The sequence below is a fragment of the Amblyomma maculatum genome, chromosome 4 (assembly GCF_055883805.1).
Source record: "Amblyomma maculatum isolate TAMU_Amacu chromosome 4, ASM5588380v1, whole genome shotgun sequence".
Taxonomy (NCBI): domain Eukaryota; kingdom Metazoa; phylum Arthropoda; class Arachnida; order Ixodida; family Ixodidae; genus Amblyomma; species Amblyomma maculatum.
In genome coordinates, this window is record NC_139347.1 from 3878890 (window position 1) to 3894887 (window position 15998).

General features: G+C 45.3%; 1 protein-coding gene across 1 annotated transcript; it reads left to right on the plus strand.

Moving 5' to 3' along the window:
• Positions 1-12365: 12365 nt before the first annotated feature.
• Positions 12366-15793, plus strand: LOC146190224 (uncharacterized). The gene is made up of 2 exons (XM_084599778.1): positions 12366-12396; positions 15312-15793. The coding sequence occupies exons 1-2, from the start codon at positions 12366-12368 to the stop codon at positions 15791-15793; spliced, it is 513 nt and encodes a 170-aa protein (XP_084455904.1).
• Positions 15794-15998: the final 205 nt, after the last annotated feature.

Genomic DNA, 15998 nt, shown 5'->3' on the forward strand with positions numbered 1-15998 from the left:
CAACCGGAATGCGTCGATGCCTGACGCCCCAAGGTATGACGTCGCCTCAACTGCACATAGATCTTCCATTCGATCTACCAGGATTCCTGAGCAGTATGAGCATACAGCCAGACCTACGACGCGCCCAGTTTTTCCCTGTTCTTATCCACAAACACATTTTCTACCTTTCCCGCCGATATGCTACCACTGCGGCGTCGAAGGTCATATCGCCAGATACTGCCGCAGTAGGTTCCCACCTCACTATAACTGTCCGGCGCTTCCAACAGTAACCAACAATCGGTAATACAGTCCCGTTTTTCAACAATCAAATACTCAGCGTGGGTATTACCGCAACATCCATAACCAGAATCTCGGCGACGATTCCACTGCATCTAATAGAAGTGTTACTCCACCACCCGCCTTCCGTGCGCGTCGTTCTCCATCACCGCGACGGCGCTCCATGTCGCCTCAGCATCCTCAGCAGGTAAACTAACCAGCGCGACCAATGGGGGTGAGGCTGCTGGAAATGTGCTGTGTGCCAACATCCCTCCAACTATAATGCTCAAAAACAAAATTCGTGCGTTCATTGATGGTGTGTGTACATTAGATTTGGTGGATACGGGTGCGACTGTGTCTGTGATGAGTAATCAGTTTAGGCGCTTGTTGGGACGCAAAGTGATGCTGGAATATGACCCTGCTTCAACATTTTGTGGTGTGAGTGGAGAGGCGTTGCGGCCACTGGGTGTGTGTAGTGCGCAAGTGTCTGTGGGTGGTGCAATTTTTCAAGCCGAATTCGTAGTCTTACCCCACTCTACGCATGACATCATTTTAGGAATGGGTTTCTTGAATTTTTGTGGCGCTACCGTGGACTGCCGAAGTCAAGAGGTTCATTTTGACGGCTCGCATCTGCCGAGTCTTTTTGAAAGTGGCCGCAATGAAGAAACAGTTTTTAGTATTACCGAACACACTGTAGTTCCACCTTTATCTGCCATGTTCGTCCCCGTGTCCGCTCCACTTCTTGACCAGGTCTCATTTCAGGCCGTAGTGCACCCTGTTCACTCAGCATTGCCTGAAGAAAAGTTATTGTCCCTCACTGTGTGATCTCCGTGCATCACGGTAGTGCCTCGTTATGGACAATCAATCCATCGTCCGAGCCCGCAGTTTTACCAACGGGATAGAAGCTTGCCTCCTGTGGACCCGATGCGCCCCACATCGTTGCTTTGGTCACAGATGCTACGAGTGCCACCGTACCTCTGCCTGCTGATGAAACTTCGATCTTCCGCATGATCAGCGCCGATCTCAGCTCACCTCAACGCCGTACTCGTGTGGATATTCTTCTACCCTTTTCGCCTATGTTTGACTTTTCTCAAACAGATGGACCGACCTCTCGCCCTGCACATCGGACCCATCATACTATCGACACTGGTTCGGCTCGTCCCATTCGTCAAAAGCCATATCGCGTGTCCCCATCTGAGCGCAAAGTCATTCATGAGCAAGTGGAGGACATGCTACGGAAGAAGGTGATACAGGAGTCATCTAGCCCCTGGGCTGCCCCTGTTATTCTTGTACACAAGAAAGACGGTTCGTGACGATTCTGTGTCGATTATCGGCGTCTAAATTCTGTTACGAAAAAGAACGTCTATCCTCTTCCTCGCATAGACGATGCCCTCGACTGCCTCTCTGGTGCGTCCTATTTTTCTTGTCTTGATCTCAGATCTGGCTACTCGCAAATTCCAATGGACCCTGCGGATATGAAAAACAGCCTTCGTAACGCCAGATGGCCTTTATGAGTTTAATGTTATGCCTTTCGGGCTGTGTAATGCGCCAGCCACATTTGAATGCTTTATGGACACAGTTTTGCGCGGCTTAAAATGGGACATTTATCTTTGCTATCTGGACGATGTCGTCATATTTGGGAAATCCTTCCAAGAACACAATGACCGTCTAGTACGCGTCTTGAATTGTCTGCACAACGCTGCCCTAATTCTAAACTCGAAAAAGTGCCGCTTTGGAGAGCGCCAAGCGCTGGTGCTAGGACACCTTGTCAGTGGTGATGGTGTAATGCCAGATCCCCAGAAAACTTCCGCTGTTGAGTCTTTTAAACCCCCGCAGACAGTGAAGGAGTTGCGCAATTTTCTAGGGTTATGTTCGTATTTTAGACGCTTTATACATCGCTTTGCTGACGTTGCTTACCCATTGACGTGCCTTCTCAACAAAAACTTCACTTTTGACTGGACACCAGACTGCGACGCGTCATTTCGTCAACTGAAGTTTCTTTTAATATCGAAACCCATCGTACGTCACTTTGATCCTGCTGTAGTGACAGAAGTTCACACGGACGCTAGTGGAATCGGTCTCGGGGCAGTTCTTGTCCAACGGCATGATGAACGAGAGCATGTTATCGCGTACGCAAGTCGTACCCTGAGCAAGCCGGAGCGAAACTACACAGTCACCGAACAGGAATGTCTGGCTGTAGTTTTCGCTGTGCAGCGTTTCCGTTCATATTTTTACGGACGGTCGTTTACTATCGTAACTGACCATCATTCACTCTGTTGGCTGCGAAACCTTCGAGACCCATGTGGTCGCCTCGCACGCTGGGCCCTCCGGTTACAGGAATATGACTTTGCCGTGGTGTACAAAAGCGGGAGGCGTCATGCAGACGCAGATTGTCTTTCTAGGATGCCAATGGCCACGACTGGACCTGACAATGACGATTTCGACAATTATTTATTATTTATTTATTTATTCCATACTGTTAATCCCATCAGGGATCGTAACAAGAAGGGCATAAAAATACAGAGGTACAAAATATAGTAATGGCGATTAATCAAGTACATGAAAGAATATGATACCAAAATTATGCATAACAAATTATACTATAGCAATAAGACAGACTGAGGAGCGTATGACAAGATTTTCGCGGACAAATAATACGACAAGTGAAACACAAACGGAAGGAGAAAAATTCGTAATGACATAAGAACACAGTAATTAGTCAGATGTAAGTAGCTTATGTTTCACACGTGTACTAAAAGTATTTAATGATGAATTATTAACAATGGATGTGTGTAAGGTGTTCCATTCGCGTATAGCACGAGGGAAGTATGAATATTTGAAAGTGTCAGTACGGAATGAAAACTCGTTTAGAGTGTGAGCGTGATTATTACGTGTTTGTCTTGTTTGTGATTTTGATATGTATCTTGAAGTGTCGTTTTTTAAGTGATTGTGTATTAGCTGGTACATGGTTTTAAGGCGCGCTAGTTTTGCTCTGTTTTGAAAGGTGAGTAGTCCTGCCTGTTTGAGTAGTTCTGTTGGTGAGTCTGACAACCTGTGTTTGTTATATATACATCTGACCGCCTTCCTCTGTACTGCTTCTATCTGTTTAGTAAGCTTGTTAGTGAAAGGGAACCAGACAACATTGGCATATTCTAGAACTGGCCTGACAAATGTCTTATAGGCGAGTAGCTTTGTTTCCGATGGTGCTTGTTTAAGGCGTCTGTTAATGAAAAATAGCTGTTTTAAGGCGGTTGATGTGACAATGTTAACATGAGAATTCCATCTGAAATCAGAGGTCAGTGTTATGCCTAAATATTTATATTCGGAAACCGAGGCAAGGGGAATGTTGTTTAATGTGTACTGAAAAACTGATCGATGTAACTTTGTGGTTATGGAATTAATTAAAGAAGAAGTCCATCAACGAATTAGCGGTGAGAAAAAAAAGTAGCAGAATAGATACTTAGTGATAAACGAGGAAGCCAACCTTAGCTTAGAATCAATGAATAATTTCAGAGATATCATTACTGAGTGCGCCGTAGATGTAGGCAACAAAATAGAGAATACCTGTAAACAGTCTAAGGCGACGAAAGATTTGATTAAGAAGCACCAAAGTATGGAAGCCTCCAACACAACAGACCGGACAGAACTGGAAGACATATCAGAGCAAATCAATAGACGCAAGGTGACCGACGTAAGGAAGTATAACGTGGAGAAAATTGAGCATGCTATAAGAACGGTCGTAGCTGAGAAAGCGGTAAAGAGGAAATTAGGCGTAGGCAAAAATCAGATGTAATATACACTGATGGACAAGGTAGGCAATGTCAATACTAACATGAACAAGATATTCGAGGTAACCGAGCAGTTCTATACGGACCTCTACACAAGGCATAGTAGTCAGGACAAGAACAAAATTGGCTGTAATGAAGAGCAATCAGACATTCCGCCAGTAACGAAGGACGATGTTAAGGAAGCCCTAGAAGCTGTGAAAAGGAAGAAAGCAGCTGGAGAGGATCAGGTAACTATAGATTTGTTGAAGGGCGGGGAGTATCTTGCTAGAAACACTGGCCACCCTGTATACGCAATGCCTGATGACATCGAATGTACAAGAATCATAGAATAACGCCAATATTATCTTAATTCATAAGAAAGGGGACACTAAGAACTTGAAAAATTACAGAACAATCAACTTACTATCAGTTACGTACGGGGTATTTACCAAGGTAATCGCTAATAGAATCAGGGCAACATTAGACTTTAATCAACCAAAGGATCAAGCAGGATTTCGGAAAGTGTTCTCTACTATCGATCATATCCACACTGTAAACCAGGTAATAAAAAATTGCTCGGAATATAACCAACCCCTATACATAGCATTCACTGACTACGAAAAAGCATTTGATTCGACCGAAACCTCGGTGGTCGTGCAGGCAATGCGATATCAGGGTGTAGGTGAGCCATATGTGAAATTACTGGGAGATATCTATAGTGGCTGCACAGCAACCTTAGTTCTGCATAAATAAAGTGATAAAATTTTTATTAAGAAAGGCGTTATACAAGGAGACACGATCTCCCCATTGCTATTTACAGCTTGCTTAGAAAGTGTATTCAGAGGGATAGAATGGGAGCAGTTATGCATCAGGGTCGATGGAGAATATCTCAGTAATCTGCGATTTGCTTATGACATTGCTTAGTTAAGAACTAAGGGGTCCAACTGCAACTAATGATAATTGGTCTAGACAGAAGAAGCAGAAAGGTAGGCCTAAATATTAATATGCAGAAGACTAAGGTAATGCTGGAAAGCCTGGGAATGGAACAAAAGTTTAAAGTAGATAGCAAAGCGTTAGAAGGGGGACGAATATTTCTATTTAAGACAGGTAGTGACAGCAGATACGGACCACGAAAGGGAAATATCTATAAGAATAAAATTGGGATGGAGCGTATATGGCAAGAACTCGCAGATTATGACTAGCAGCTTACCGGTATAACTCAAAAGAAAAGTGTATAACAGTTGCATCCTACCGGTACTCACCTATGGGGCGGAAACATGGAGGTTAACGAAAAGGGTTCTACTTAAGTTGAGAACAACGCAGAGGGCTATGGAACGGAAAATGGTAGGTGCAACGCTAAGAGATACGAAGCGTGCAGAGGGAGTAAGAGATATAATTCAGGTTACTGACATTCTAGTCGAAATTAAGAATAAGAAATGCGCATCGGCAGGACATGTAGTTGCAAGACAGGATAACCGATGGTCTTTAAGAGTGACCAATAGGATTTCAAGGGGAGGTAAGCGTAGCAGGGGGCGGCAGAAAATTAGGTGGGTGGATGAGATTAAGGAATTCGCAGGGGTCAAGTGGATGAAACTAGCACAGGAGCGGGTTAATTGGAAGAAAATGGGAGAGGCATTCGCCCTGCAGTGGGTATGGTCCGGCTGATGATGATGATGAGGTATTACGCCCTTGTGCACTCAGGTATATTCTGACACTATATTTACAATATATTATTCACACTCAATTATTTATCGTTGATTAGGCCAAATTAACTCTGACTTGGAGCTTTATCAATGGCAGTCATGGTCACTCATAGGAAATGATAGTATAAACTAGGCTTGATTGCAGCCCCACTCGATTATGTCGGTGAAATCCGTTGTGCTAGGTTAGAAGTGCATTGGCGCTAAAATTTGATGGACCGCTTTTAAGAGCGTGAAGTACGCAACTCCCGTCGCTGATACCCGTATTCGTTTGATCACTCATCTTTTCATTTGTGCGCCTATTAATCTGCACGTACACATTAGTAAACCGCCGCGCAATGCCGTATTTTATGAAAGCCCCACTTTTACCATGGCTGTATTGAAGCGTCTGCGTCGCTTAGCCGTAGCGTATCTAACTCGTCATCCAAGTGTATTGAAAGGCTGAATCTCACTCTCGCATATCAAAATCGAAGACAGAGTTGATAGCCAGCACGGCCATGTCGCGCGTTCTCTGGACGCAACGCAACCCAACGACCAGTCAGCGCACGGACTTGTCACGTCCCATGCCGACCTGCCCGAGGCATGGCTATCTGCAGTTAGGCTTGCCATACCAACGTCGGGTTAGGAGGACGGAGTCCATCATGCCAGGCTATAGAAGTGCGCTCGCTGTAAAATGATGCGGGGCGATGAGTAACGAAGAACAATTTCTGTAGCTAGCCTAAATGCTCCCTACAGATTCAGTCCGCAATCCAAGCACTCCACTTTGTAAGCGCAGGCGACCTGAACAGCATTTTTTTTTTCTCTTTAATTGAGTACACTGGCGGCAAGATAGCATAGGCCTATGCATTAGCCGACTAGACTCAATCTCGATGCAAAAACTCAGGCACGCCAGTGTATTTCATTTACCTATATTTGACTGAAACGTTCTCCGTACCTAATTTTGTCACATTTGAAATTTCGGCAAGTGCCTCCGAAGTTAGTTGATTATAATCTCAGTCAATAAAAAGCTACTCTCTTCGAATTCTTTAAAGTGATAAAAATGTTTCCTTTTTGAGTAGGAGGTGCAGCTACATCAACGCCCAGGAATAGGTATTGGGTCGTGCCCGGTATTCTCAGCGCAGCTACAAGAAACTGGTAACATTTTACGAACACCCACAACGTTCCGGGTTTACCAAAAGGTCTATATTGACTATGGTGGCTGGTCTGAAAGCAGTCCCCTATGATAAAATCTGATCAGACCATCGGGAAATATGGTACTTTAGAAAGGCGATTCTGAAACTTGTTGCCTTGCCGCACCTATCGCGTTATTTGTATCTCGTATATGAAAATGTCCGGACTTTTTAACCACCTCCTCATATATTGCACCTTTCTCTCACATGGCTTATATTGATTCGGCAGAACAAACAGTGATAATGAAGGCCTACAAATCGATCACGTATAGTTTTGCTATAAACAGACTCGAACACGACTTGAATAACAAAAAAGCGAATTGAATACGAATCGAACATTTGCATCATTGTTCGCTACTTCTGGGAATATTCGTAAAAAGAGATTATCTATGCGAAACAGCAAAGATTCAGTCGCTGCGCAGTAATTTGCAGAGTTAAGGCGGCAGTTGTCAAAACAAAGTGGTCTCCCCTCTGACGTCAGCAGCGTGTCAGTGTTCACTCGGTGACAATCCCTTCATGCACGTCGGAAATTTATATTTTGCTAGGGACGACGATGCCAAACAAATTATAGCAATACCAGTTATTGGGCGAGTTGGTGCGCACGGTGACCCCTAACAGCGCGACAGACAGGACAGAAAAATGGACTACAACTCAGCGCTCTGTGTTGTCCATTCTTCTATGTCCTGTTTGTCGCGCTGTTGTTATGGGTCAAATTATAGCAGCATCTCAGTTGACAAGAAGGACGTTGTTTACGTACCATAGCCTCCAATATCAGGCATGAAGGCAGGGTTTGCTGAAATCCTGTGAACCCTGCCTCGTCACCTGTGCAATATTGAAGACCATATGTTTGAGCGTCCCGAACGATGCCACGCGACCGCACCGCAGGGCGCTGAGCTGATCGCGCAACCTGATCGCGCAGCGATACGTGCTACGTTGCTACGTCGGAGTGAGTCTTGTTTTTGAAACAGCCGTCGAAGAAATATGCGGCGCACTCATTATAACTTTTCGTATGTTAGAAAACTAATCGAACACTCTGACTATTATGTTCGTTCGGAATAGTTTTGGGCATTGTCTACTTGACTCGTTCAGCAGGAGGATATTCAATATTGGAAAATCCGCACGGCCCAAGGAGTATGCATCAGCCTTTCTCAAGGCACTTGCGTCTGGTCGGAAGCCAGACGTCACCACACTGCTGCCAGCACAGGAATACAAACTACTTCAAGTGTTTTTATTATGCTTCGGCAACGTACGTTTCCGGGTTAGCTGGTTTTGCATTTTTGGAAAAGGGTAAGATTTCATGCTACATGCAGACATACACAAAAGAAAGAAACGATGAGAATGCCACGTTACCGTCTTCTCCTCGTCTCTTTCTTTCGTATGTGTGTAGTGCCAGGTCTTTCCTTCTTCAAAAACTTTTCTTATTTATCATTGTCGTCGATTCGCCATTCATGTCACGTCCGTAGCAGAGCGCAAATTTCTCTGATCCCACTTTGTTTATGCTATTCACACAGACCTCTCTCATTCCCCGTTCAGGTGATGTTTCATTCCCCCGTGGGGGCAGCAGTCTCTGACCAAATCGTCTCGACTTGCCCTTTCACTCCACCACATATACTTGCATTGCCCTTCTAATTACTTATCGATATTTCTAAGCCCTTCCTTTGCCTAAATCTGGCCAACCAGATTTTACTGGAAAAGAAATAAACCGACACGCTCCTTTACTCTCCTTTCTCACACCGCACTTTCATCGCCAGCCTTTTCTGCGTATATATCGGTAGACGCTTTTCCAGCACCAGCATAATTTATAGCTTATAATTTATAATTTATAGAAAGCACTTTGCTATAATGCAAATCATAGTTACACATTAACTGTTGGTTGAATGTTAAAATTTATTGACAACGTGCGTGCATCTATGACTCTAAATTCGTACATGTCGACGGAGCACTTCACGCTAGTCTTCCACTATGTTTCCCGAGGGCCCACTTGAGCCAGAAACATTATGATAGCTTTCCTAAAGGTAAGACAAGCAGCGCATTCAAGTAATGCCTTTCTCTTTCAAGACTGAACTTCCTTTTACAGCTGTTATTGTGCTTTGTGACGTCTGGCACGCATGGGACATGGACGTTAGTATAAAAATTACTAGCGTACTTCCCATACGGCGCATGTGCCCGACACCCTCCCCTTGCTTGGCACTAAATCATTGGAAGGTTGTGGCCTAGACGTCTTTTTTCTGTGCTCCCCGATGAGAAGCGACATGTCCGTGAAATTAAGTTTGGTTTTCTTGTAATCCGCTTGGAAATCACACCGGTGGACATATTTTGTTTCCGATATATGCATCTTGACACAAAACACGTGCTTTCCCAAACTCAATTACACTGTCACGGAAGATCCTTCTATCGATCAAAAACACTCCTGGAGAACGCTTTATTTTACGTACACGTGGTACACAAGAACGAAACGCCCGCAAACACATGTATGCCTATTCCAGAAGTTATTTCCTTGCTAATATAAAAAAAAATTTCATTTGTTTACTTATGCAGAAATAATGTCATTACTCGACAAGAACCGTGTTTTTGCTAGCATTTTGAACCACTACTGGTACATTACGCTACGCCTGCAATATTTGCTACCTTTATTTCACGATTCATTCACGACTTTAAAGAGACATTCAGTAATGGGAGCTTTCGTGGCGCTTCGCATTCTTAAAGCACAACTGCGGCGAAAGAAACACAGCATCACAGGGAAGCAAGTATTCGTCCATGATTCTCGAACGCCTTTTGATTATGAAGCAGCTGCAGGATATTATATTAAGTACTGTTATGCGCACGTTAACGAAAATAGTTTAGCTTCCTATGAGGGGTGAAATTTTCCTTTTATAGTTTCTTTTTTTTTTTTTTGACTTCAGCGAATAGTGAAAACCTTCATAGAAACCCCTTGTACCACGTTTTTGAATATATTTGTGTGCCAACTGTGAAATATTCTAGCATGCTGCTTACAATATGTTGATAGAAGTTGTCTAAGCTTCCGGTATGTAACGAAAGTTTTCTTCTGAAGTTTGTCCAGCGCTCAAAAGAATAATTAAAGCTTTGCATAAAACACTAACGGTGTGCGTTCTTACACGTTTCTAAGCAACTGTGGAAAATTGTAATGAATTTCTTAGTAAAATACTGATAGAATGGATACAAGCTCCCGCTGCTACCAACAATTTGCTTCTAAGGTTTGTCCCGCGTTCACAAGAAATAAAACAGCATGCTATTGAAAAATGGGAGCGTTTTTGAAAATTAGTTGCAAAAGACTTAAAGACTGCGTGTGGAGAATGTGCGAATATGTTGACTGTTATCATGATTCAAACCACATGTTTTAAAAACTATTTCGAGAACTATTTCCCATAAAAATTTCAAAAGTCGCTAGGCATATGCTAGTGCGTTCTTTACTTAAGGGATAGTGTTTCTTGCAGTGCATGGTTCAAGGTAAATGGTCTCTTCGACTTAAACCTCTCGCATATGTAGCCTTTAAGATCCCAGCCTACTTAGGCTGTGAGGAACGCAGTAGTAGTGGAGAGCACCGGAAAGTTTGACCACCTGCAGCGTTTGAACGTATAACACCAGCGACGCGCAGTAGACGGGTGCCTTGTTTTTGGCCACCACCAAAAAGCGGGCCACCGTAGCCCGTGGCCTCGGATCGAGCCCTCGAGTCGCACGCCTAAGTAGTCGTGGACCCCGAAACAAAATACAAAAAATTTCAGGACTCCCCAAACTACGAACAGCTACGCTGTTCTCTTAGTCTCTTCGCAGTAATCAGTGGAGATTTACTGGGGTTTTGAGCTTATAAATACGCACACGATAGAAGATGTGCTCTGAAGTGCTGGGGCTTGACTCAGTTTAATAATGGCCGCATCAAGTATATGTGGCCAGCGTGATTCTGAGAGTGAACCGCGCTCAGCTCGAGGAAGCCTACTTACAAAAACCGACCAGTACACGTGCATCTGGAGCGGCCTTAGAGACAGGCTTTATACAATCCAACCACTATGCGTTTGAAATCCCAAACGGCGTCATGCTGCAGAGGATCTGCATCAACGCTAGACGGGTGTGCGGACAAAAAGAAACAAAGCACGCTATTTCCTTCTAAACTTTTTCACGTCTTGCATAATTGAAACTGGCAGTCGCAGTATGTGCGAACCGGTAGTAGACGCCAGTACCCTTTCACTTGGGCAAATATTTTTTTCATATCTTCAGCGCAGGGGGCGTGATTTTAATTTCAAATGAAAAGCGTGCTCCGTTTGCTTATGTCCGCACCTGTACGTCTCATGTTTCCTTGGATGATATGTTTCCTACATATGCTCTTCATTTTTATAGAAAGAAGTTCACGAGGCTTATTTACGATCGTTTAAAAGGACACTAAGGAAACATCTACGCAATTTTAGCCTAAGCAAAGAATACGCATTTAGTGCTAAGTAGCGTTGAAAAATTCTTCCTGCCTCTCGATTTCAATTCACGACGTCCACACGGAAAAGTACCCCGTGATCGGCCGTTAATTCACCCATGCACTTGACATCATTTCTTTTTAGGGCTAACGTCTTATCTTACTCCCCGGGGCTAACCAATAGATGCATGTTAACGCATCCGTATTATTCGTCGTTATGGCGCGGACAGTGTCTTTACGCACGGCCAGATCCTGGTCAGATCTTTTTTTTTTTCTCGTCTTTTTAACATGCAGCATTCATTCTAAGCGACAGATTCACCATATTAACAGACACGAACTCGTGTTGTTACGCGGTGGTCGAAAAAGAAACAATCGACAGAGGGTTTTATTTTTATCCTTTAGCGTCGTTCACATATACACAAAACTGCAGAACTGGAAAAATTTAACGAAACTAAGCCACTCTGAAAGACGTTGAGAAATCTACAAATCCTTTCGGTTTACCGACAGTGCTGAGAAGTTCAGAACCTACCTTCATTCTCACTTCAACCGAGAGCGTTTGCACACAGTTGCTTTCGCAGAAACATTTCTATAACACCTCGATTCTGCCCGCCTCCTCATGCGTAAGTGCGGGACCCGTGTTAGCACGCCAAGTCTCGACCCGTTCCCTTCCATAGCTTCCTTCTGGCCCAGGTACTTTCGCCTTCGCGTGAGTGCGTGGATTTTGCTTCCTCTATTTTCTTTTCAATCTGCTCGCCGCTTCGAGGAGGAAGTAGTGTTCTCACAGCACGCGCAGCCACCACTGCAGCGCTCTTCGTGCCGCGTGGACGACCCGGGCAACAGCCTGAACCAAGGATCGCGTGTCCCGAGATGTTTATTCGCGGCATAATTCGAGGAAGCGTGGAGTTGCGTATCGGGGTCCTCGGGTTTTTGTTCGCGCCGCCGTCGTGGTCATTGGGGACGCTTATATAAAAGCGACCGGTCTCTACAGCCCTAAACTCACTTTTGCAAAGCACAGTGAGAAACCCAGGCATACAGAGGACCGCGGTCCACTCGCATGGCGTCCTCGCTGTCGCCAGCCGGCTGGGGTAAGAGTTGATCGACAGCGGCATAAAGCTGCTCTGCCTTTTGTCTTCCTGTTTGTAAGCCTGAAGAGCGCATGGCCTGCCTGTCTGTTCCTAAGCCGCTTTAATATAGCTTGTTATATGCGAGCGGCTTGCAGCCACGTCAGCGCATGGTGTGTTTTCTTTGCTTCTCCACCGAAATAGTTCATCCTCATGAGTGTAGGGGCCCGCTAATTCTTGCGCTACAACCACGACAAAAACTGAGAGCCTGAGTACAGCTGTTTGAGCGCCGCTTGTATACTGACACGTCTATGCAGAGGAGTGTATAAAAAACCGTCATTCGCTAGGAGCCACCACGATCGCCTAGCAAGCCAGGGAAACCCTGCGAGCAGCGGTGAAAGTACGGTAGGATGGCTCCGCCGCAGCCAGCGTAGCAGAATGGGTAACAGAGAGCTAAACTGAAGGCATCGTTAAATAAAGCGTGCCAATAAATGGATCAAATTTGGACAGCGACTTACGCATTAGGTGTTTTAATTCTCGTTTTTTTTTTTTTTTCATTTTCCAAGGGCAATTTAAATGTGAAGCGCACTTTTTTAGAGCAGGATGCACGTATAAAGTAAAAAAGGTGAGGTCCAGATAATGTGGAAACACAGCAAATAGCACGCTCTGACGATCAACGCGCCCCTGCACTTCTTAATAAATGCCAGCATTAGGTGGGCTTATAGTTCTGGCTATTCTTGGGTAGTTTTTGCGCATGGCTAGTATCAACGTTTATAGATGGCTAGTATATAGATATACGTTTATAGTTATAGATAAACGAATATAGAAGTTTATAGGTTTATATATACATTTATAAACATTTATAGATAAACGATGGCTAGTATGGCCAGCGCCGTAGCGCGTGACTTTGTTATCGTATGGCAACGTGGCATAATTTCGATGTAACAACGATGCGGTACCCGAACTTCCTCTGCATGGTCGTCTGTCAGCATTTTAAACCGTGATTTCGGCTAAAATATGTCTCTGAATGCGCCATGTCTCTGTGTCTCTGCTCAGTCGGAAGCACTGGGACGGTGCCATTTAGAAAACGGACTCATGTTGTACAGTGTACCTGGCCACACGAGCCGCGATACCGTAGTTGCCGCGTATTTACCGTATTTACCAAATATGAGAATTCTAGGACTTTCTAACGACACTACAGTACTCCCGATGTCATGAGGCTGATGAGTACAGGACAACAAGAACAATAAAATAGAACAATTTTAACGTACTTAGTCTCATAGAGTAGCACGGGCGGAAGAAAGCTTTTCCTCAAAGACCAAAGTGACAATGCACAGCACGAGAGCGTGTTGCATTCTGCACGCGGGAATCGGCTACGGTGATAACTACGGGACTTCGTACCCGCTTCTCTAAAAACATTTCTGGGTTCGAATCCGCTCGATTCTACCGGCTTTTTGCACGCGGGGATCGGCTACGGCGGTAACAACGGGACTTCGTACCCGCTTCTCTAAAAAACTGCCTGGGTTTGAATCCGCTCGATTCCAACGGCTTTTTGCACGCGGGGATCGGCAAAGGCTTCACACCAAATTCTTGGTTAGATTTGACCGCGTTGAGTATAGTGCACTAAAAAGTGTGGCCACGGTGCAGCTGTTGTGCATTCAAAAGATAAAATTTCGATCCCGAACCAGCCAAGTCTGTCGTGTTTATACCGGTATAAAAAAAAATTTTAATCGGCGGATGGGATTGTTGGACATAAAAAGAACAAGTAAATGGAGGAAGCAGTTGAGAATTAACATCTGGATCAGGTGAAAGAAAATATTCAAATTTAGCGCACGGCTGATTCCAGCCGAACTCAGACTGCAATAAGTATGCTGCATACACTTCCACAACTGAACACATTTTCAGCTTGGAGTAGACGAATACGTGAGAAATAATTCTTTGAGACGGTATGTATTCTCATCCATTAGCAAATAAAATAGCTATCTCTTTCAAGCAAGGCGAAATAAACAGGCATATTGGGGAAGCCATCGTAAAATTTTATTCATCATTTCCCGATGTGCCCCAAGATTGCCAGCAGTTAATTTAGAGAACGTACAGGGAGCTCAAAAGCATGCTTCAGGTAAAATCTGGTTCTGCAGCAGTCTTCCCCGCGTTCTGTTGCTTTCTAAAAACAGCATATATTTGGTATCAGATAGGAACGAACTGCGGAAGGTGCAACAGACGTATCTGTGAGGGTAGACGAAGAGCGAGGCAGTAATTCTGAACAATTTTATTTTAGAAACTTTTTAACAATACAGCGATCGCTTAGTGTCGGTCCGAGTGTCGGTTACATAACACGTAGGATTTGCCTCTTCATTTGCCTTTTCAACAAGAATAGAATGCTCCCTCCTTATTCTCAACTGGCTTTATTTTCTTATGGAGGGGGGGAGGGGGGGAGAGATTGGATCGATGTCGCATGCAACTTGCATTCATATATATCCCCCGTAGCCGACAAGCGATGTATCCTGCTGCCTGAGGTAACGCTTACCGTGAGACTGCCGCAATCGACTACATGCAGCAGTCAAACAAGGTTCATGGAACAATATTATACGTCCTTGCCTGCGTAATCGACAACGCAACGGTTTATGTTTAAAATCTGCTGTCTTTGCTAACTGAGAATGTAGCAGCCGGGTTGCAGCCGTATCCGAGCGCGCGGCGGCGAGCTCATCATACCGCACGTGCGCTCCTCGCCGCGAGCGGCGTTCCCTCCGGCGCCGGAGCTACGTTCTCCCGTCGCCTTATCACCTATCATTAAGGTGTCCCATTGGGGGCCTCAATAAAATTACCGGCTAATATTTAACCCCATGTCCTCACACCTACAGCCCCTCTTGTAATATCGGGTATTGAAGTTCTTTGCATAGCATTTTTGAGAATCAAAAGGCACGCTTTCTTTGGTCCAGCGCTGTCCATGTGCCTGGTGGCGGCGTTCGCAGCGCCGTCGCTGCAGTCGCAGATTATCATCATCCGCCGGACCGAGGAAGTGCCCGACGACTGGGTCAACAACGTGCAAGGCCGCTCTCTTCCGGCCGCACCACCTGCGTGGGCGCAGCCCGGATGGAACCATCCTAGCTTCGTCGTTCGTCGAGTGCAGCCGTGGTATCCGGACCCCGTGCCTGGCAGTGCGGGAGGGGGAGGTAGCTGGAGGCCTCTTTGGGTTCCTCTAGACGGCAGGCCCGTGTGGAGGCCGCATGGGCCGATGCCGTCCTCCACGCCATCACCTCCTTCGCAGCCTTCGCCTCCGCCACCACCGCCACCGCCAGCTCCGGAAGAACCAAAGCCCACTGCCGAGTCCAACCAACAAGAGCCATCGGCCAAGCAATCTCTGTCCACAGAAGGCCCCAAGACCTCATATGAGGCTCCTAAGAAAGTCAAAGAACCCTAGCCGCGGAGAGCTCCTCGTGCTGGACGACTTGACGATATATGCGGATGCCGAGAACACTGCGAAACCACTGTTGTTTCGTACAAATTCTCGCCCAAGCTCAACAGGCATTGAGCCCCATCTCGATCTTCTTGCGGGCAGACCTCGAGCTTTCGATGACGATGCCGCAGGACGCTTTAGTTGTACCGTAGTATTAATTCTTTAAGCA